Source organism: Cervus canadensis, chromosome 18 (assembly GCF_019320065.1).
Source record: "Cervus canadensis isolate Bull #8, Minnesota chromosome 18, ASM1932006v1, whole genome shotgun sequence".
NCBI lineage: Eukaryota > Metazoa > Chordata > Mammalia > Artiodactyla > Cervidae > Cervus > Cervus canadensis.
In genome coordinates this window covers 12,005,100-12,028,922 of record NC_057403.1, presented here as the reverse complement: position 1 = coordinate 12,028,922, position 23,823 = coordinate 12,005,100, and the positions used below count along the sequence as shown (strand labels likewise).

Sequence of the window (23,823 nt, the reverse complement as noted above, 5' to 3'; positions counted from 1 at the left end):
GTGGGCCGGGTATCATGGCAATGGGTCCTGTACTTCTTCCCTCTTTCAGGGTCCTCCCTGGAGGAGACCTGATAATCGGCTGGCCTGGGTCCCAGCCCTGGACCCAGGGTGAGAGGAGATTCAAAACTCAAGCTGGGGGCCGGGTGTGGGGGTGGTATTTGTAAGTTGTGTGTACGTGTGCTCACATACATAATGCTATGCTTTTCCTGCATCTTCCTTTGGAGAATCTGCGGCCCCCACCTGCTTCTGGAAGCATAGGGCTTGGCTAGCTTGAGTGCATGCAGTGGGGCAACACTAGGAATAGTAACACCATTCCTAGGATGCTGGCTTTGGGGGGAATTATAACAAACAAGAAAAAGCCTACACAGTGAAGCCTACAACTGCAAAAGTATGTGGGAATAACTAAGGAAAACTTATGACAAAAACAAAAAACCACAAAGCTTTACCAGTTGATAAGAACACTTGAATATATAAAAGAACATCATATTCCTGGATGCTAATAAATGTAACAATGTCAATTCTTCCTAACTCATTTGTAAGTTCGCATCAATAATCATCAAAAAGCTGTTTTTAATTGGTAAACAAATTTTTTATCCAGAAGAGTAACAATCATAACTTTCTCATATAAATACACATACACATAAATGCACTTTTTAAAGGCACAATGACAGAAAACTCATATAAGGCTATATACAAATTAAAAATATAGATCTAGGATATGTAAAGGGTGACAAAACAAACAAGTTGGATGATACAGATACAGAACTGTATTATAAAATAACACATTATGACTTGATGTGCCATTTACTAAAATTGATGTCGGGGCAGTTAATGGGAGACCATTTTTATTTTCACATAATACATTCAAAGTAAATTCAATAATAGTGTATTTTATGTAATAAAAACTGCAGAATAAAACATTAATGTTTAGAGAAGGTTAGATTTTGTAGATTTTGTAGAAAAGATATCAGAAGATTTGAGCTATATAAAAATTGAAACCTTGTCAAAAAAATTATCCAAACAAACTGGGGGAAATGTTTATGACCAAAATGAAGACAGATAATATCCTTATTATATAAAGAGACTGCTCAAATTGATTGGAAGATATTAAAGCCACACAGACAATGAATGCAAAGAGGAGAAATATAACTGCTTAAGAAGCTCAGTGGAAACTATTCAGTGTCCTTAAAAATGAAATAAATACAATTAAAATTAGATGTCCTTTCCCTTGTTAGATTAGCAAAGGTAAAAAGTACTCTTCACACATAATGCTAGCAAGAATGTGTGGAAAACACAGTCAAGAGTTAATGGCAGCAGTGCAAATCAGTATGTTTTCGAAAGCAAACTTAGATGTGTATCACGAACCTTACACAACTATTCCCCTTCCAAAACAATTATTCCCCCTCTGATACAGGAACTCCCCTTTGGCGAAATCTTAAACAATCCTAAGTTTAGAAAAATATTTTAAGAACCAAAATGTTCATCACAGTCTTCTTTACAATTGTGAAAAACCAGAGCTAAATTAAACATTCAAACAGAGGGAGGGCCACACAGATAAATCTCTGGGCGTACTGTGCAGCCATGAACAAGGTGAAAACGGTTGACCGGGGTGACAGAGCGGTATGTAAGGTGTGCGATTATGTGGAAAAAACACGCCATGCCCACATCGGGTGATCATAGCTAAATGAAAACTATGAACGTCTTAAAACAGGTAATACGGCCACACGTGTGCATAGGTGAGAGAACAGAGGTACCACGGAAACCAGACTTCCTCCCCACTACTCCCTAGAGACAAGCACCTCCATAGTCTGGTGATTATTTTTAAATTATAAGAAAACAGAGGACTTCCCTGGCGGTCCAGTGGTTAAGACCCTGCGCTTCCCAACACAGGGGGCTCAGGTTCAATCCTTGTTTGGGAAACTAAGATCCCGCATGCAGTATATGCAGCCAAAAAAAAATTATGAGAAAACAAACTAAAATGATCAAAACGGTATGGTGTTTATGATGTGTTGGAGTGGGGGGCGGGGGATGGCAAGGCAGAGAGAGAGATCTACCTTTTCGTAAAATTGAAATTGTTTTTAATGAGTCAAGTACTGCTCTCAAATGAACAATAGGAATCCTTCAGAAATGCAAACTTTAAACAAAAAGGAAAACCAGTTCGTGCAAATCAGTTAAAAAAAAAAAAAAAGCACAAAGACAAAATAGTAAAATAGGCAAAAGGCCTAGATTATACACAGAGAAGTTTAAAAGCATACACGGGTGAGAGGGAATTCATGAGTTAGCAAGAATCACTTTTTTGGCTTATCAAACAGGCAGACATTTTGTTGGTTTAAGTAATAAATATCCAATGCTGGCAAAGTTGTTCAAATGCTTATTTATACCAGGCGTGGCAAAGACACTTCTTTGCAAATATGAACTGCTCAGTCTGTCTGATCTGGAGTGCTATGATGAGAAAGGCTGTGGCCAGTCTTCAGGTTCAGGGCCAGCGTGACTGATTAGCTATGCACATCCCTGCCCACCCACCTCCTGCCCTGCCCTTAGCTGGTGGCTGTGAGTGCTGCCCCTTGGGAAACAAATTCTGCACCATCTTTTGAGAAGCACAGAAATGCTTCTCACGTCTCATCTGGTAATACCACTTTTTGGAAATCTATCTTAAGCAAGCAACTACAAATACAATGCTTTATGATCTGTTAATCAAACCTTTATACCATTGTCATTTTTAAACTGTCATTACAAATTAGTGAGAAAAAGAGAACTTCAAATCTGTAACTATATGAAAAATGCTTACTCAAAAGAAAAATTTTTTACATTACAGTGAATACTAAACATGGTAAGATGTGGTTGTGCCTGATGTATGGCTGTGGTTTATAATTCTGTGGTTTATCAGCTATCACTAACAGAACGTTAAGAACACCAAGTGCCTACTATGTACCAGGCACTGTTAGGCTCTGTTGCAAAGACAAGTTCCAGGCCTTTCAAGAGTTCCAAGGGGAGGCACTGTTACCGCATTTCCTAAGAAAGTGAGGTTAATCAGCTTCTGAGGAGGGGGCTGGCTCTGGCTTCAGCTTGGCCTGGCTCCAAAGCCCACGCTCTCCCTGCCCTGCCAAGGGGCTCCTCAGCCAGTGAACACAAGCATGGTCCCGGGTGTGTGCTCCAAAGAGAGCACCCCGGGGTGGGGGTTTATTAGCCTGCTGTGCTTCTGAAATTTTATTTAATATGCTTAATACTATTTAATGAGGAAAGTAAACCTAACACAACTGGTAAAATGAGGGTCTGAACAAACTACTTCATCTGTGGATCTTTCCAGGCCTGACATCAGGCCTCTTATTCCCTAAGGGGGGTTAAGAGTGCAAATTCTTAATGGAGAAAGTGAGTATAGGGGAGAGTTGAGTAGTTCAGTTGCTCCCAAGAGAAAAAAAAAATCGAAAAATCTTTTAGACCTTGAGGAAAGAAGGCCAGGAGTGCTTCCAAAGCCTTCACGATACATACACCTTTTGGCCCAGAAAGTCCATTGCTGGGAACTTCTCCTTGGGGAACACAACCACATGCAAAGACATCAGAGCAAGTTGCTGACGGAAATTTCAAGATTCAGGAGGTAATGGGGAAGCAGTGCACACGTAAAAGGTAGTTTCAGGTGTACAACACAGGGAGTGAGTATTCTTACACATTACGAAACAATCACCACAGTGAGCCCAGTTACCATCTGCCACCACAAAGCTGTCACAATATTATTGACTATATTCCCTACTTGTACATTACATTCCTGTGACTTATTTTATACCTGGAAGTTTGTACTACTTAATCCTGTGCACCTTTCTGGTCTATCCCCCCATCCTCATATAATACAATATGTTAACTATAACTAAATAAAAACAGTAAAAGGTTCACAACGGAATAAAGAAAAGAGATAAAGAACAGTAACCCCAGTTTCCAGCCCTAGAAATCTAGTGAAATAAACTAGGCCATATCTATGCATCCAAGTATCAGGCAGTCCTGAAAGATGAACTGGGGGATATATTTAGGAATGTGGGAAGATGTTCATGATATATTAGAAGAAAAATTGCAACCTTTAAAATAGTATGTATTTAAAAATCTATATAAACCTATACACAGGAAAAAAAGTCTGAACAGTGTATACCTCTTTTAGCAGCAAGTATATCTAGGACAGGGAAATACAAATATTCAAAAAAAAAAAAAACCCCAAAACCTCAAAGATGATAGTATTTTCTAATCGTCTTCAACAGATATGTATTACTTGCATAATCAAAGAAAGCTTAAAACATGAGTGCTTCTAAATTTAAAAAAAATTAACCTGAGTATAAGAGCAGTGCCCAAACTGTCCGATGTTTTAGGAATTGGTTGGGAAAAGCTAGGAAGAATAGCATTATCCTTAGGGGCCCACTAGAACAGCAGCAAGAAAAGCAGCAAGGTGGGAGACGACAGGCCGAGGTGCCCGCCACCACGGGCAGCTCGAGTTCAGCTTGTAAAGTGTGGAGGCAGCGGCTTGCGCATATTCTATAAGTTCCACCTAGTCCAGGGGTGACCAGCACAGTTAACTATCCATGTTGTCACTGCTGCCGTCTGTGGTATGAAAGAAGCATTGGAACACAGTCAAGTCTGATGCTCCCTGGCTTTCTAGAGCTAAGGCCTCTTAAGAAGCCTTGGCCCAGGGCCCTCGACAAATGGCCCACAGCAGACCCCCTCAAAGAGTCTCCATCACCTCTTAATCCAAATATCTAAAGAGCATGATGGAGTAATGGAGGGAGGTACATAAAGAAAAGTCTAGAAGAGGTGGTGAAGAAGGAACATGCAGCTGGATCATGAAGAGTCCACGGATGGTGAAAACTCTGAAACCTTCCTGCCTGTGAATGGTACAGTGGCTTGGAGAATGACTTCAAGAGCCTAGACCTTTGGGAAGGGCAAAAAGCTAGACGGGATATGATATAAAGTACCCAAAATCACCTACAAGGTATTCTTGCCAAAGCAGCTGAAGATGAATCAAATTAAATTCTCCAGAGTTTAGCGCTAACTTCCATTTATAGAAAATACAGAGAGAGGGACAAGTTAAGGATACCACAGGAAGCAAACGGACACATTTAGAAGGGGTAACATTCCACAGGACAACTGACCTCGTTTCTGCCAGTACTGCTTCCATAATCACACAAAGCTTTAAAAAAAAAATAAGAGCTAGAATGATGGTTGCCATGGCTGGAGGGAGAGGGAAATGGGGAGTTATTGTTTAATGGATACAGAATTTGAGTTTTTCAAGATGAAAAAGTCCTGAGTATCCATTGCACAATAATGTGACTCTACTTAACACTACTGTAGACTTAAAAATGTTTGAGATGGTTAATTTTTTGTCATGTATTTATCAGAATTAAAAATAAATTAAAAAATGAGTGCCTCTAAATTTAAAAAGTTAAACCTTAATATAAGCAATATAAAAACTGTTAGCTATAATAGGAATTGGGTGGAGAGAAATATATTTCTACATTATTCTTGGGGTCACAAAAGGCATTAAGAAAAAGTGAGAGGAGATTGCTTTAGATTAAGAGAAACTTTTAATAAGACAACCAAATGCAATCAATGGAGCACATTTGGATCCAGATTCAAAGCCAGCTATAAAAGGACATCTCGCAAATGACTGGGAAAATATGATTATGGTCTGGTTAAGACACTTTGATTTAAAATTTTCCTTTTTAGGTAGATATACTGAAGTTTAAAAAACAGAGATGACACAATTGAAAGAGTGCTAAACAAATAATAATTGAGATAGTATGTAGATTTAGCAAACATGGTGAAAGAAGAAATGAAATGGCAGACTGATAAGGGCGTGAGTAAAGCTATGATCCCGGGGAAAGAGGCAGATTTCACAAGGTGGCGGTGAGGTAGAAGTTATCATACAGAAATGACAGAGTTTTCCTGGAGTTGAATGGAGAGATTAAGGAAAAGTTCCAACTGTTCAGAAAAGGATGGGGTCTTGTTGAAAAGGCACAGGAGCCAACTTGAAAGGATTCCCAGTGGCCAGAGCTGGAACAATTCTAAAATAAGTAATGGTCGTGTTGAATTACAGCCCTTGCCACAAATTCATCCTGATATAAACAAATTACTGAATAAAAATATAGGGAAGCAACTTTTCCTCACAGAATTCTAATTACTAAATGTAGAAGGGATGAGGAAAATTAAAAAATCACCATTATAATATGACAGAGTAAAAATGGCTGGAGGTAAAATCCACTTGCTAGATGCTAGAATTCAGTAGGTAAGTTTGAGGAGAAATTGGAAGCTCTCCTCAAAGTTTCTCCTGAGAGATATTTATAAATTACAAAGAGAAACAAGTAAAGGTTAATTAACAACATCAACAATAAGCCACACTGACATTATGTCCCTTTGAGGCAGTTGTGGCAGGATCAGAAACAAAGACCCAGTGGGTGGGAGGGCGGCCTGGGGGAGGAAACAGGGTCAGTCAGTGAGAGCTGTCTCATCAGGACCTTGGGAAAGGAAGAAGAGGGCTGTGAGTGAGCGCTCATGTGGAGCAAGTGCTCATTTGGCTGGTGCAGGTCCTAATAAGTCATGTTTGTTTTTAATTTCATGACTTTGGAGCCACACATCATAGATCAGAAATGGCAGGATGAGAAAAAGCAAGGCAGTGAATAACAATAGACACAACCCACCCTGCCAGGCAAGAAGTTAGATTCTGAGACACCAGGTCCACCTAGTTCCCACGTGTCTTTGCACCCGACCATCATTCAAGTCGGTGATGCAAAACCTTTGTTAGAACAGTATGGTATGAGAAATTTTCAGTGCACTCTGTGGCTCATACCTTTGAGTGAAGTATGCCCAGGACTTTAGGTGAAGCTAGCTGTGCTGACGATTCCAGAGTCCAAGAACAGAAAGTTTTAAAATACTGCTTCCTTTTTCAAAAATACAAAACCCCAAATAAACCCTCAAATATAAAATTACAAAAAATTCTATTTGATCAGTAGCAGATTTACGATCTACAAGACCAATTATAAGAAAGTGTTTAGCAAAAATATACTTCCCTGATCAGTGCCCCCAAAATTCACCTAATCCTAAATTGTAAAAGAAATGGCTATCAGAACTTCACTTTAAAAATCTTTTTGATCTCCTAATACTATAAGTGTCCCCATCAGATTTAACATGAAATAACACTGAAATTACTAAAAAGGAAGGTGGCTTCAGTCAGTACAGCTGTTACTTTTCTTCAGAGAGGATGTGGCAGGAATAAAACAAACCTGGGTTGAGCATCAAGATTTAAAATAAGTATCTCATGGACTCTCAAAATCCAAATAATCGAACCAAACCAAGCTGGGGTTCAGTTCTTGCCCCATCACTTACAACCCAGGTCAAATCAAATGACAACTTGGAGTTTCAAGTTTGCTCTATCTGAAATATTAAATAAGTATCGTCAAACTAGGTGCAGTGCAGCATTCATTAAAAGAGCAAATAATACATATGGAAATGTTTTCAAAATTATGAACTACTATGTAAACACATTACCAATTACTTCAGCTTTGTGGACTGATAACTATAGGTACACCTCAAAAATCTTTTTATGATGCCCTCTGCTGATACATCCCATGTGGTAAAGATATTGTATGTGAACACTCCTGTAAAAACTCAGGCAACAGAGCTCCTGTCTGGAGCCCACCTGCCAGCCACAAATTTTTTGTCAGGATGTCAAAATTGAGGTTCTCCATTCTATGGACACCACCAGAGAAGGGCAAAATCTATCGGCTTCTTTCCCATGCAACAAAAATACTCTGTAAGGTTTTCTGCTTCAGTGACTGACACACGTGCTGATTGTCCATCTGCAAAAAGATTGTTCTATCCCCTTGCAAGTGCTTGCTGTTTTCTGACTACACCATGACACATTTTCAAGTTGTTAACAAGGTGGGATGGCTGTAGAAGACGTTCTTACATTCAGAGCACTTGAAGGGTCTCGCTCCAGGAGAAAGCCTAAGATGTTGAGAATGTTCTGACTGGAGGTTTTTCAACAGTAATGTCACTCAAGGGGCTTCTCTCGGAAATGGAGTTGGTAATGTTGAGTGAGGTAGGAGGGTCGGCTGAAACACTTTCCACACAGCTGGCACTGGTAAGGCCTCTCCTGGGCGTGAATCCTGTAGTGCTGGATGAGGTGTGAACGTTGACGGAACCTTTTGCCACAGTCGCAACACTGACAGGCTCTTTCTCCAACGTAGTCATGCTGCCGCTTATATCGAATCAAATACATCTTGTTGCGGGGCAACTCAAGCGGCAGGTCTCTTGCTTCTTCGTGGGCTTTGAGATGCTGGAAAAGATGCGCAGCCTGGATAAATGCTTTGCCGCACTGGAAACACTCATGGCAGTCCTGACTCTGAATTCTCACGTGGCCGTAGCCGTCTGCACGCTGGGTCAAGGACTTCCCATCTAAGTGAGTCTTCTGATGTCTGGTGAGGTGTGGCATGAGGTAGAAGGCTTCCCCACACTGTTTACATACAAAGGGCTTCTTCCCCGTGTGGATCTGCTGGTGTTTCTCCCAGCCTGGTCGGGTACTGAAGTTTCTTTCACAAAATTCACATCTGTAGTGTTTGTTCTCTTGGAGGAAAAACAAGTTGTGGGCCAGCTGGGACCTGGTGCAGACTCCAGGAGTAGTGTGCTCCTGAGGATCCTTTCCAGGAAGACTCTCTGATGGTTGGTCAAGTTCTGAGCTTTTCTCTAGTTGATCACCCTCGTGGCTTCCTTCCTGAGCAAGGGTCTTGGGGTCATTTATTTCTGTGGGACTCAAAACTTCCACTGGCTTGACCTGTTGCGACTCCAGGGGATCATCAGCAGAAGACTCTCCTGTCTGGGCACACCTGGAGTCACCTGCCTCCAAATCCTCTATTCCTGCCCCCAAGGATGCGTTTTCTACAGGCAGGCTTTGCTCTGGAGTTAGATCTTTGGTTTCAGATTGTTCCTCCCAATCTAAAAGAAATGTAAAAGGTCCTCTACTATTTTTACTCAGAGAGAAACATCATTATAGTAGAAACAGAAGAAAGAGACCAAAAATTACAGAATAGTTAGTACAGAGGTTCGAGCTTTCTGGGAACCTAAGGAGAGAGTGGGAGAAGGATGGAGAAAAGAGTAAGCAAGGACAGGTGAGGGTGAGGCAGAAAAGACCACCTAGGAGGACTGAACACTGACGAAGATACCAGAGACACCGACAGGAGAATGAGCAGGAAGCCAGACAAAGAGGGGGGACTGGGGCTTGGCTGCAACTTCCAGACCATGCTTGGTACATCACTGCTGTTTGGAGGAACTAATGTAACTGTGGCCATAAAGGGATTCTATTGTCAGGTCAATCTGGGAGATACCGAATGATGCAAGTCAGTTTTCACTCTTGCAGGATTCTTCGGATCCCTTAACCAGCATCTCAGATCTCAAAGAGGGGAAATATATCTCTAACTGATCTTGTTAGGGAACACTTTTTTTAAAAAAAGAACCCTTATTATCATAATTCTGTAGGACTATTGGGGAGACACTGGGTACACCCGTCAACAACCTCTCACTCAGAATAAAGCAAGAGAATTCCAACTCTTTTCTTGGCCCCCAATCTCTCATTTTACCCATTCAATTTAACATTTATTAAACGTCGATTTTGAGCAAAGCATTATCCAACTGGATGTTCATAAGTCTGTATAAAGACTCTAAGCAGGCTATAAATGTACAAAAGGAGTTTGGGGAATTAATTGCATTTGGGAACGGAAAAAGATCAGGGAGGGGAAGGCATTAGGGCTCAGCAAGCAGAGAAGAGGGCGGCAAAGCTTATTCTGAGCAGACACTGAACTATCAAAGTACACAGTCCTGGGGAACAGCAATACAGGGCTCTACTAGGAGTATCTATGAGAGATGAAGCTGAATGTGACTTTTAGGCCAGAATGCGACAGACTTAAATGTTTTGCTAGAAGTTTGGCTTTTCTTTTGAGAGTGGTAAGAACCTGATCAAAAGTTTGTGCTTTATAAAGTCAATTCCCTGAGTGGGGCTGGAAAGAGCAGTGGTATCACACCAAGGTTTTCGCTTGTCTCAGTGAGAGAGGCAAGACCTCTGATTTCTAGCTATCTGGGGAAAGGCACAAATGAATGCAGGGGCTTGAACAGTGGAGGATAGGGAAACTGGCCTCCCTGGAACTGAGCAGGAGAGGAAGAGATGAGCTTTGGAGAGGAGATAAAAGAAGTACTGAGTGAGCATGATGTGATGAGGCCACATGAGCCCCTGACGTGAAAGCACCTACCAGTCTTCCTAAGCTGAGTGGGCTTTGAGGACCAGCTCCCAGCCCCCGCTTACTGAGCAGGGCTGTCTCCCCAAGATTCCGGTCTCTCTGCTCACCTTGACATGTCATTGTACTCCCGTCTTCCTCCCTAGCATGTGATTCCTCCTCTTCCAGCTGTGAGATGATGTCAGGTTTAGGGAACTGGTACCCTGTTGAAGAAGGAGACTTATAACTTGGGGGTTCTGTCCTGTACCCTCAGGAACTCCCAGACTGGTTTCTAAAGACTCTGAGATAACAGGGAAAGTGCAAATTTACACACAAGAAAAATAAAGCCTGTTTCCAAATATCTTGCCACTAGGGACATATGCCAATGTTCGGAAACAATTCTGGTCATCACAGCTTACCGAGGGAGACCAGGTTCCTGTAATTTTCCAGCATCACCTCCCGGTAGAGGTTCCTCTGAGAAGCACTGAGGTAGGGTAATTCCTCTGGACTGAAGTCCACAGCCACATCCTCCAAAGTCACCAACTCCTGAAATGCCAGACATACTCCTAAATGACTGAAATCCGGAATTGTCCCAAAGAGGGAAAAGGTGCCTGCTAAGAGGGGACTGACCATGAAGCAGACATTCAGACAAGCAGAAAGACTCTAATCCAAAGGTTTCAGGGACCTAGAAGTGTATCTTTCCTTTAAGTCTTTCTCATTAAAATGTTTTCTTCTCTGCAATCACCCTCTGTTTTTTTCAGTCTCCTAACTTTATAGAGGCTATCAATGGCTAAGTCAAAGATCTCTCTTGGGAAATGTCACACTGCACTTGAAAATATGTGGGTTATTTTCCAGTATCTTTTGGTATTAATTTCTAACATAATTCCACAGTGATAAGAGAACAGACTGTATATGATTTCAATATCTTCAGACCATGAAATGTTTGCACTTTGTTTTATGTCCCTGGATATGTTCCAGTGTCTCCTAGTTTATAGCCTATGGGAACTTGAATAGAATTTGGATTCTCTTGTTGTGTGAAAACTATATAAATCTGAATTATGTTGAATTGGTTCATAGTGCTTTTCAGATCTACTGTATCCTTCTACTTTTATTCATTCTATTAATTTTGAGTTTGATATTGAAAGTCCAACTAAAAATCTGAATTTATCTACTTAAAAATAATTGTAATTTATAGTGGAAGTTCCCTCATAGCTCAGTTGGTAAAGAATATGCCTGCAATGCAGGAGACTCGGGTTTGATTCCTGGGTCGGGAAGACCCCTGGAGAAAGAAATGGCAACCCACTCCAGTATTCTTGCCTGGAGAATCCCATGGACAGATTATCTTGGCAGGCTACAGTCCATGTGGTCACAAGAATTGGACATGACTTAGCAACTAAACCACCAATCACCACATAGTGGAACTATATGTAACTTTGTTCTGAACTCTCCAAGACTCCTGTAAATGTGTTATCATACGATCATAATTTAAAACATAAAAAAGAAAGAGAAAAGAGAAGTATATCTTTCTTTTGTCTTGAAGTCTGAGAGAAGTGGGAATATTTCTAAGATAGCTCCTGTTGCTAATTTCTAGAGATTTGTGTTGGAGGAGAAAGATCCTTTTAAGTTCCTCTATAATGAGAGAAAAATGTGAATAAAAGCTGAGCAGTATACCTCAATCTCAGGCAAAAGAGACAGTTGGGTTTAAGTTCTGGTTCTCTCTTATAAGCTCTGTGAGTGTGGATAGGTTAAGTCTCAGTGACTCATCCATAAAACACAAACAGCTCATAAATATGAAGAGAGAGCCAATCTTATTATAACAAGAAAATACATTTCAAAATGACAAAGTATGACTTTATACCCATTCAGCTGACAAAAATTAGGAAGTCTGACAATACCAAATACTGTCTAGAATGTGGACTCTTGGTGGTGGTGGTTTAGTTGCTCAATCGTGCCTGACTCTTTGAGACCCATCCACTGTAGGAAAGCTCTTTTGTCCATGGGATTTCCAAGGCAAGAAAACTATAGAGAGGGTTCCCATTTCTTTTCCAGGGGATCTTTCTGACCAAGGATTGAACCTCCATCTCCTGCACTGCAGGCAGATTCTTTACTGACTGAGCCATCAAGGAAAACCTTAGAATGTGGGCTTTTGAGACCTCTTCAGTTCAGCTCAGTTCAGGTGCTCAGTCGTGTCTGACTCTGCAACCCCACAAACCGCAGCATGCCAAGTCTCCCTGTCCATCACCAACTCCTGGAGTCCACCCAAACCCATGTCCACTGAGTCGGTGATGCCATCCAGCCATCTCCTCCTCTGCTAAAAGTGAAGTTGCTCAGTTGTGTGTGACTCTTGGCGACCCCATGGACTGTAGCCCACCAGGCTCCTCTGTCCATGGGATTTTCCAGACAAGAGTACTGGAAAGGGTTGCCATTTCCTTCTCCAGGGGATCATCTCGATCCAGGGATTGAACCCAGGTCTCCCACACTGCAGGTGGACTCTTTACCACCTGAGCCACCAGGGAAATGTAAACTGGTAAACCACTTTTGGTCCAGAAATATACCTATTCCTAGGTATATCTGCTCATGTGTACTGTCTTATAACCTCCAAAATCTAGGAAAGACTCAAACATTCATTTATGGTAGAAGAAATAAATGTATTATGATATTGGGGCTCCCCGGTGGCTCAGATGGTAAAGAATCTGCCTGCAATGCAGGAGACCTGGGTTTAATCCCTGAGTCGAGAAGATCCCCTGGAGAAAGGAATGGCAACCCACTCTAGTATTCTTGCCTAGAGAATTCCATGGACAGAGGAGACTGGCAGGCTACAATCCCTGTGGTTGCAAAAAGTCAGACACAACTGAGTAACTCAGTTCAGTTCGGCATCAATTCTTAAGCCCTCAGCTTTCTTTACAGACCAACTCTCACATCCATATATGACCACTGGAAAAACCATGGCCTTGACTAGATGGACCTTTGTTGACAAAGTAATGTCTCTACTTTTTAATATGCTGTCTAGGTTGGTCATAACTTTCCTTCCAAGGAGTAAGCATCTTTCAATTTCATGGCTGCAGTTACCATCTGCAGTTATTTTAGAGCCCCCAAAAATAAAGTCTGACACTGTTTCCTCATCTATTTGCCATGAAGAGATGGGACCAGATGCCATGATCACTGAGCAACTAACAGACATATAATCACACCACGTGTGTGATTATTCCGTGTCAACACGGAATAATAATCCAGTAATACAAACTAATTAATTGCAATTACATGCAACATTTTTGGTAACAGAGGGTGAATGTAAAAAGCAGGTACTGGAAGACTACATAAGACTATGATACCCATTTTACTAGTACACATCTGTTGTGTTTTCATGGAAACATTATGCAGGTCAGTGAACTAGAGAGCATGTGCTGACTGCCCAGCTTCTACAGAGGGCTTTACTGGGCTCACATGTGTTTTTTATTCTTTCTTCACAATTTTCCAACACCAAAACATTGGTACAGTTCATATTATTAGTTGGATTTTTTTGACTTTTCTTTAAAAAATCAGAAGATCTAGAGACCTGGGTCCACATTCTCACATGGCACCATCAGCTGAAGCTGAGCCACAGCTGCACATGCACAGCCTTAGATGGGGCAGGTGCCCCCCTGTTTGTCATAATCCACCCACTTACAAGTTCTTTTTATTACCTCAGTAGTCTCTGTGGGCAGCTTCACTTGGGATCCTCGACACGAACACTGTAGGGACAGAGGGCTATTCTCAGGAACAGATCATCTAGAACAACGTTTCTCAACCCTTTTCCCCTTATCTCTCCCTCAAGGAGCATTTTTAAACACTTTGTTTTCCTAATTGTCAAACGTCTTCCCCCACCCATGAATTTTTTTCTAAAGGAAGCACAGCATGTTAGCTTCTTCTAGGTTTCAAAACACGATTTAACAAGAATATTAAGGAGCCAATTTTTAAAAATTCACAACAGTTATTTCATATATAAAATGGAGCATAACAGTACAAATCACATGAGGGTTGCTTTGACTAAGTCAAAGGTGGAGATAAAATGGAATAACAATGAAAAATTAATTCGAGAAATAGGAAAAGAGAGAAAACATTAAAGATATGCTATGTGGGGGTGGCAATAAGTGTGAGAAAAAGCAGGAAAGCAAATACAAAGAGTCAGAAGACAATTCTGATACAGGAGCCAGGGAAAGGCTCAGTTAGGTAAAGTTTATATAAAGGCTTTAAGGAAATGAGGAAGTTTAATTAGATAGCGGAGGTCTAGAAATCAGAAAGGGAAGCTCCGCTCCTCACACTGGAGAACTAAGTCAGAAGAAAACCTGACTCACCTGAGATCTAACAAGTGGCTTACTGTCAGACATCTCTGTGTCCTTCTTTTGGTGTTCTGTGGTGTTTCTCTTTTCTGCAAGAACAGAGTTCTGAGCAGAGGAATCTAGAAGGGAGAAGGAATGACCACAGAGTTGAGTTCAGTCTGGCAGCACCTACAGACACAGAGAGTAGCCTGCCAACCCCTCACTTACCATGGGCAGAAGCAGCACTTCCTATGACAAGAGAAAGACCAGAAAAATATTTCTCAGCTCAGTGTGGCAATTCCAGAGAAGAGGTTTGGTTATCTCCCACCTCTAAACGCTTCCATTGATTTTCAGTGCCTTCCAAATAAAGCAAAAGTTCCCTCTTTATTTGTATCAATGATCCTAGCTTCACTGTCCATTTAGTCACCAGGGAACCTCAGTTTCTCAATTGTAACATGAAAATTATGATAATATCTCTAATTCTACGGGCTCCTGTAAGGATTAAACATTACATATGTGAAGCAGAAAGCAGGCATTTAAAAAAAATCCGTCAACTCTTATTACTACATCTTTTTCACTCAGGGATCTAGAAGACAACCACACCTTCCCTTACGAAACCTGAAGTCCTTCCTTGCTTGTGGTCTCTTTCCAAGAGTACCTTTTACTATTCTATAGTTTCTTTCTTATACCCTAGCAAGCTCTTTTCATTCTCTTGAACTTCAGCTCCATCAAAGGCTGTGCCTTTGACCAAGTTTAAAACTTCTGTTGGACAATATGCCCTATGTCCACTGGAGGCAGTATAACAGCTTTGATTAATAGGAGGACAGACTCTGGAGCCAGCCATGCAGGTCTGAACCCTGACTGCCAATTACTATTAATAATGTGAACCACAGGCAAGTTGGACTTCCCTGGTGGCTCAGATGTAATCCCTTGGAGAAATAAATGACAACCCACTCCAGTCTTTTTGCATGGAGAATTCCACTGGCGAGGAGCCTGACAGGCTATGGGGTCAAAAAGTCAGACACAACTGAACGACTAGCACTTTCACAGCTAAGGTATTCAACCTCCCTGTGCCTCTGTCTTCTCATCTGTGGAATGAGGGTAATACCTATTTCAAGAACTACTAACAGAAGTAAAGCACTATTATAAAATATTTAGAATGTAGTACATTTTAAGTGTTCAACATGTTTACTATTAGCATCTTCAAAATTCTTTTAATGAATGCAGGTGCACAGAACTGGACTAATCAAAATCTTTGAAACATCAGCATTCAGCCATACATGACCCTCATGTTTATTTCAAATTTACTTGTTTATACTTTTCAATGTAATCAACCCATTCCACTGGTTCACATCCCAGTCTTGTTCCCTTGCCTTTCTCTCCTTGTCTATTTATATATATACAAACAATGCTTTGTTTTTAGTATACACTTCATTCAGCTTTGTTTTTAGTATCAATTTCATTCAAAGGGCTATTAGGAGTGAATGGCTTTCTTCTATGATCACTGAAATGCCCTTAGTTCCAATCTAGTAACTTTGAGCTTCTAAGAGACCAGTCAAATTTTGACAGAATTTAAATTTCAGGTCTCATATCTCCAATATTGCATGGCCTCTTTTTTTTTTTTTTTTTTTTACTGTGTACTGTTTTGTGTTGACACTAAGGTTTAGGCTCAAACTGAAATGTGGAAGAGGGGGGAACAAAGCAGAGAGAAGGCATACTCTCAGAAAACGGCATTAAAAGCAAAAGCCAAACCTCAAGTTTTTTTCATTTCACATAAGATTAGGCAGATTAGACTGGAGATTATAAAATTCATTCACTCATTCATTTAACAAGTTTTTATTTAGCTCCCTCTTACATGCCAGGCATACAGCAAATGTTCAAAAAGTCCCTCCTCTTACCTTCCTCCTCACATGCTTGGATCAAGTTTGCCACCAGGTCTCCTGCTTCCTTGCTGCTCTTGGGCTGTTTTGACCTTACCCATATCTGAACCTTCTTTGGCAAGGTATTTAGAAACTGCTCCAGCACCAGCTGCTCCATCATCTGCTCTTTGGTGTGGATCTCTGGCTGCAGCCATCGCCAGCAGAGCTCCTGGATTTGACTCACAGCTTGGTGAGGCCCTGTCACTGACAGGGACTGAAAATACCTAAGGCTTTGATGAGAAGTTCTTGGAGCCTCTGGGTTTCTTATGGGGGTGGTTTCTGGATTTTTTTCTTGATCACGTAGATGAACGAGCTGGGGATTCCTCGAGGTATCCAAAACCTCTTTCACGTGGTGCATTTTTACAGCTTGATCCTTCAAAGGATGGAGATACTCTAAAAGGCAGGCTGCTTCAAAGCACAGTTATGGAAGGTGATGGGCTGAGTTGTATCAGATGAAGAAAAGAGCCAGAAACCTTAGGATCTGCAGAAATTACACAGAGAGACTCACAAACGGCTTGCACAGTTTAACTGGACAGTAGAGGTTATGTGAATCAAAGGAAGTTAGTTCATTTCACAGAAATGCCTAAATGAATATTCACACAGATTTGCACATCTACAGACAGGTTGTTGCCTCAGTCACAGTATCAGGTCTAGAATATCCGCAGACACGGGCTAGAAAAATCTCAGAAATGGCACTGAAGGAAAGAGACTTGAACCTCAAACCACAATGAACTGAACTAACTGATGAACCACATAAGAATATCATTTTAAAAATGAGTTAATACAAAATGAGGAAGATTGTTACAATACATTCATCCTACAAAGGACTGGATTCATATGCAAAACATATAAAGAAATCATACAAATCTGTAAGAAAAAGGCAGAGATCAGTTAAATATTCAAATATATTTTCTTATTTCTTTATTTAAACATTTTAATTCTTTAGCTAGAAGTTAGTCTGGAAAAAAAAAAAAGTTAGTCTGGGATAACATATGAGAAGACTGTAATTTTTTCTAAATACTTTTCCCCCTACCATCAATTTTAAATTTATTACTTCCTTTTTTTAGATGTATGATATCCCCACTGAACTGAATTTCTGTCTCTACAAACTGCAGCGTAAGATTCTGAGAAAGGAGTAGCAGAAATGACTGAAATCCTGGCAGCCAGCCTCCCTAGGCTAGCCAGGTCCCAAGCTAGAGCAGAGTCACAATCCTTTCTCCTCGCCTAGAGAGGGAAAAGTAGGGATAAAAGCAGCTAATGTTAAATACTTGGAGGGAAAAAAAAAGCCAAAGAGTCCCTAAAAAACATATGAGTGGTGGTAGGTTTCTTGATTTCAGAGTAGGGAAGAAATTCCAGAGAAATGGGGATGAGTGTTGGGAGAAGGGAGTGGAGACCAAGAGATTCCAGGTGGGCAGGAGGAAGCAGGGACTGAAGGGAGCCACCTAAAGAGAAGTGCTGAGGTATGGGGAAAGGAGTAAAGCAAGGCCAGGCAGAACGCAGAGCTGTAGCAGAGGAGAAGGGGGGCAAGGTAAAGAGGAAGAACCAGTCTGGGCTAGGAGAGGTGTCCAGGGAGTAGGCACCCAGAGAGAAGGGGTGAAACTGAGGTAAAGGGGGAGCAGAAAGGAGGGGCAGAACTAAGGAGAGGGAGGGGGCCAGGACGGAGGGAAGCGGAGCAGGAAGGGGCAGGAAGGAAGGACCAGGGCCAAGGCAGAAGTGGGGGACAGCAGGAAGGCTGAGGGAAGGTGAGGGCTGGGAACGGAGAGGTGGGGCCAGAGCCAGGGGGGAAACACAGATGAAGGTGGGACAGAAGGTAAAGGGGGAGCTGAATGAAGAAGCACCTCTGAGCTAGGTAAAGGGGGTGGAGCCGGGAGAGAGGCAGGAGCAAGGCAGAGGAGAGGGAGAAAGGCAGGGCCAAGGCTGAGGGCACAGTCTTGAGGGGAGAGGTGGGGGCCTAAGGAAAAGGGGGGTCTGAATGTGGGGGAGGCTGGAGGGAAGGGACAGGGGGTTTGGAAAGGAATGGGGGTCTTCAAAGGGGAAGAAGGGTGGTTCTGGTGGGGGAGAGCAAGAGTGGGGTCCTAGAGGGAGGGCTGAGGGGCATCCTCGAAGGGGAGGGTGGAGGTCCTCAAGGCGGAAGGAGGGTATCCTGAGGGGAAGGCAGGGGGTATTTGAGGGGGAAAACTGGGGGATCCTCGAAACGAGGGGGCGGGAAGGGAAGGGAGGGATCCTCGAGGGGGAAGGAGGGTTTTCTAAGGCAGGAGTCCTTTAAGAGACCAACAGGTGTCTCTCAAGGGGAAGGCCCGTGGGGTCCTTGAAGGGGAGGGCAGGGATCCGAAAGGAGGGGGAGGGGCCTCAAGGACCAAGGAGCGCGTTCTGGGGGGGGGGGAAGCGGAGGGGCCCTAAAAAGGGACGGTCTGTGGGGTCCTGGGGGGGGGGGTGGGCAAGGAAGGTGTTCGACGCGGGAGGACGAGGGCGGGCGGACCCGTCCTTCCGGAAGGCCCTGTGGCCGAGGAAGCATTGGCAGGAAGCCGGGGCGTGAGCAGCAGGGAGGCCGCCGCGTCCTCCTCAGAGCCGACTTCGCCCGCGCGGCCTCCCCTCAGGGCCGCTACTTCGCGCCTCCCTTCCCATCGACTGCCCCGCGAAGGGGCCCGTCTGCCCGGCGTCCTCTAAGGGACGCCCGCGCCTCCCTGCCCGCGAGCCGTCCTCTCGCCTCCAGGTCCCCTCCCTCGCGTCCGAACCCGGGCCGCCGCGCGCTCACCTCGCAGACGGACACCCTCGCCTGACCGAACCTCTCCACCTCGGACTTGCCGCGCAAACCCGCGACGCATGCGCAACGTGCGGTCTGCGCGTGCGCACTGTGGGACGGCCGGAGCGCCGCACAGAAAACTCAGGCCGCTTCCGGCCGGCTCCGCTGGGGGGCCCGCGAGGACCACGCTGCATTGGGAGGGCTGGGAGGGGCCGGAGGACTACTTCCTTTAGATGCTTTACTGATTTTTTCAGTAGTTAGCACGTGGTTTAAAATTTTAAAACAATAAACAGTATGCAGTGAAAAGCCTTCTCACCAAATTTTTATGCTATAAACCATGTAACAGGTGACCGGTGTAATTATTTGAATATTTATGAATAATTATATTGAATAATTATGAAAGCTTGAACATGTTGTCAATGTCCTTCCACAGTGTCTTTGTGTATATGTAAATAGAGATATATGTGTATATACATATGTACATTATACACACATACCTGTGGTTATCACTGATATAAATATCTATACTATAAATTCGGTATATATATATCTGTAATAGATATAAATATTTTAAAATATAAAATATATTTTCTAAATAAGAAATGTGACGATATAACAATCTATAATGTGACACAATGTGGTATATACTGTAGCTTAAAATGTGTGTTTAAGTAATATAAGTACTTCCTTGATAGTAATATAAGGATTCCCTGGAAGCTCAGTTGGTAAAGAATCCATCTGCAATGCAGGAGAGCTGGTTCGATTCCTGGGTCAGGAAGATCCACTGGAGAAGGGATAAGCTACCTACTCCAGTATTCTTGGGCTTCCCTTGAGGCTCAGCTGGTAAAGAATCTGCCAGTAATGCAGGAGATGCTGGTTCGATCCCTGGGTAGGGGAGATCCCCTGGAGAAAAGAACGGCTACTCCAGTATTCTTGCCTGGAGAATTTCATGGACTGTAGAGTCCGTGGGGTCTCAAAGACACGACTAACTGACTTTCACTTAAGTAATATATAATACATATATCATGATGACACATAGATTCATATTATATATAATTAAATATTTGTACAAATATAATACATATATTTTTATGTTTGCAAAAATAGTCATAGTCTCATTTCCTACCCTTTTTATACAGAAGGTGGCAGACTGTACACATTGTTCTATGCCTTAATTTTTTCCTTATCTCAGAGAGCTTTTTCTATCAGTACAAAGAGAATTTGCCTACTGTTTTTTAACAGCTGTTTGAATTCTGTTGTACTGTTGTTGTGACTTGATTTATTTAACCCTTTATTTAACCCATTCCTGACTTTTGGGTGGTTGAGTTGTTTTCAGCCCTTTGCTACCAGTATTCTGTGCAAAACTATGAGCTTCAGCAGTTCTGCTGGTGTGTAAACCTTCTGGGAAGATAAAGCCGCTGGAGTGGAATTGCTGAGCCACAGTGCACAAGTGTGTGTCATTTTGATAGAGATTTCTAAGCTGACTTCCATAGACACTTGCATCTCAGACCCCCACCAGCCTATGTGAGCAACCCGGCATTCTCAGTGTTATAGGATTCTTTTTCGGTTTTTCCAAAACTAGGGTTGAGAAATTTTCCTTGAGCAAGGTAGAATATGTTTTCCTGTGTTGAGAAGCCATTTGTATTTAACTAAAGAATATCTATTAGGGCCTCAAGATATGTAGGGAAAGTATAGTGAAACGTGCAATAATTATTTACTTGATTATGATGATGATGATATAATGGTTAATATTCTTGACACTGACCTGTGACAAAAATTAACTCAAAATGGATCACACAGCCAAATGTAAAACCAAAACTAGAAAATTCCGGGAAGAGAACTTAAGAGAAAACCTATGACCTGAGATTTGGTGATGACTTTTTAGGTATACGCATGCAGCTCACAAACCCCTGGTGTGGGGGATTCCCCAGAAGTGCTCTCCTATATATTTTATCTGAAAACCTACAATTTGGAGGTAATTTAAGCTCTCTGAGCCTCAGTTTGTCCTTCGAGATTAAAAGGACAGCAAGTTATTAAATGTAAGGATTAAAATATGTGGAGGTGGAAAATCTTTTCTTCTACCTGTTGAAGGTCGCTGGGTGGGTCTGAAAATTAACCAACAATGACAGATTAACAGTAGAAAAGCTTACAACTTATTTTAATATGTTTTAAGTGACACAGGAGCCTTCCTAAAGAAATGAAGATCTAAAGAAACAGCCTTGAGTATTTCAAACTAGATTTGATGAGGCGTGGATAGTTGTGGAAGAATATGATAGGTTAAGGAAAAAGAGGTAAGTGTAATAAGCTGGCAGAAACTTAGCAAGGCCTGTGTGTTAGGCTTCTTCTTGGAAGTGTTCCTCAGCCTTTGGAGATAAGAATGCTCCTTTCCTCCTGGTATAGGGAGGGTACCTCTCCCATGAGGGAATTATGACTTGTTTCACAGAAGAAGGGGGAAGGGGAAGTGAGAGTGAGCTTCCTACTTCTGCTGTTTTCTCAAACTGCTTCACCTTCAATATGCCAGGTGCCATATTTTGGGGTGAGGTATCCTGAACCCCATCACATGTCAAATGATTAAGGTGGTGTCTGAGATCTATACAGGCAGTTTATATGTTGGCTACAATTTTATTAGAAGACTCTTGAGAGTCCCTTAGACTGCAAGGAGATCAGTCCTAAAGGATTGATCAGTCAATCCTAAAGGAAATCAACTCTGAATATTCATCGGAAGGACTGACATTGAAGCTGAAGCTCTGATACTTTGGCCACCTGATTCGAAGAGCAGACTCCTTGGGAAAGACCCTGATGCTGGGAAAGACTGAAGGCAAGAGAAGAAGGAGGCAACAGAGGATGAGATGATTGGATGGCATCACTGACTCACTGGACATGAGCTTGGGTGGACTCCGGGAGTTGGTGATGGACAGGTGTCGGGAGCCGCCGGGATGCACCCAGTCCGTGACAAGGTCATGGGACGAGAGAGGAACCTGCAAGGCAGCTCTTCCCCTCGAGGTTGTCCCGGGGGCCCGGTATGTCCCTTTCTTCCTTCTGTCTTACTGTTGTTGGGCTTTCTATTAATTTTTGGAAATATATAGTAATAAGGCCTCGCTAGAAAAGTCCAAGCCTTTTTGGAAATGCTCAAGATTGCTCTGGCTCAGGACACAACCATAAACATCAAGTCATAAAAGAAAAGGCCACAGGTATAGTTTGGCTGCTTGCTTAAAAGATTATAATGTTCTAGAATAGAAAAGAGTAGAGGTGTTTTTTTTTTTTTTTTTCTCACTCAGTCATACTCTTTGCAACCCCATGGACCATACAGTCCATGGAATTCTCCAGGCCTGAATACTGGAGTGGGTAGCCTTTCCCTTCTCCAGGGGATCTTCCCAACCCAGGGATCGAACCCAGGTATCCCACATTGCAGGCAGATTCTTTACCAACTGAGCCACAAGGGAAGCCCAAGACTACTGGAGTGGGTAGCCTATCCCTTCTCCAGCAGATCTTCCTGACCCAGGAATCGAACCGGGGTCTCCTGCATTGCAGGTGGATTCTTTACCAACTGAGCTATGAGGGAAGTCCTAGAGTAGAGGTGTTTAGATTTAGAAATAGATATACTGCTTTAGTTTACTTGCTCCTTGGTTGAAAGGGTTTTCACTATTGCTATTTCCTTGCTGCTATTTGTTCATTGTTTCCCTTTCTTTAAACAACAGGGGATATTATGGGTATTTTTGTAAAATTAGAAAAAGGGGTATATAGGATTTTAATAGAAAACTTATATTAACCAGCTTTACTGCCATTATCTTACTATTAATAGAGGTGTTTTGCTGCTTTAGAGGTGTTTTTGCTGTTTAATAGTTAATCATTGTAAATTGAGATTTTGTGGTTTCAGGTAAAGAAAAATATCAGGTTTCTCTTATGGTACTATTTTCAGAAATGTCAAACATGTTACTGTGACCCTTCCCATGTATTGTTTTATTGTCCAAAGAATTTACATTATACCTGAGACTTGTGGAACATTGTTTTTGTTAGAGTGAGAATGTTAGGCCATTGAGGCAAGAAGACTATGTACGGGCCATTTAAGTATAAACCCTGTAATCAGAAACGTTCTAGATGAATGCTTAGGGGAAAAACATGGGGAAAAAAATATTGACGGAAGCACAAGTCAGTATCTGATGTAATATGTGGTGACTTAAGGGGGAGGTAACATTCATTCTATAAAAACTGAGCTATCCTAAAAATAAAAAAAAAAAAGCTCCCTCTTCTACGCAACCGTCTGTGTGTGTCTGTCTGTCTGTCTTCTTCCTCGCCGACACCACTGATCCCTTGGGTACTCCTGGTCCTGCCGGGGCTGGACCTCGGCAGACAGGGAGGCCTGGCGTGCTGCAGTCCATGGGGTCGCAAAGGGTCGGACACGACTGAGTCACTGAACTGAAGATATAATACCCAAATCCATAAAAAAGCTGAATGTTTAAGTGAATTTTATTACATATCCCACCCAGCCTAGTTCAGGACTCCTTAACCTCAGAGCATTGCTCACTGGGGCCTGGATGACTGCGGCGCCATCCTGTGCATCACAGGCTGTTGGAAGCAGCGTCTTCCGACTCTACCCACTAATCCCCCTGTCCTCAAACTGTGAT

At 42.4% G+C, this 23,823-nt stretch overlaps 1 protein-coding gene across 1 annotated transcript; it reads right to left on the bottom strand.

Moving 5' to 3' along the window:
- Positions 1-8,026: 8,026 nt before the first annotated feature.
- On the bottom strand, positions 8,027-16,813 carry ZIM2 (zinc finger imprinted 2). Its single transcript, XM_043434741.1, has 6 exons — positions 16,435-16,813; positions 14,573-14,676; positions 13,922-13,969; positions 10,658-10,784; positions 10,370-10,462; positions 8,027-8,967 (listed from the first exon to the last, which is right to left on the bottom strand). Exons 1-6 carry the CDS (start codon positions 16,811-16,813, stop codon positions 8,027-8,029), a joined length of 1,692 nt encoding a protein of 563 aa, XP_043290676.1.
- Between the last annotated feature and the right edge of the window lie 7,010 nt (positions 16,814-23,823).

What these genes read in the sequence shown, in the direction of transcription:
- ZIM2 (XM_043434741.1), bottom strand. Translation starts at nt 16,813, where the DNA reads ATGCACCACGTGAAAGAGGTTTTGGATACCTCGAGGAATCCCCAGCTC. An exon ending in CAGGAACCTGGTCTCCCTCG is followed by an intron (nt 10,463 to 10,657) that starts GTAAGCTGTGAT and finishes CTTCTTCAACAG; the next exon opens with GGTACCAGTTCCCTAAACCT. An exon ending in GAGTACAATGACATGTCAAG is followed by an intron (nt 8,968 to 10,369) that starts GTGAGCAGAGAG and finishes CATTTCTTTTAG; the next exon opens with ATTGGGAGGAACAATCTGAA.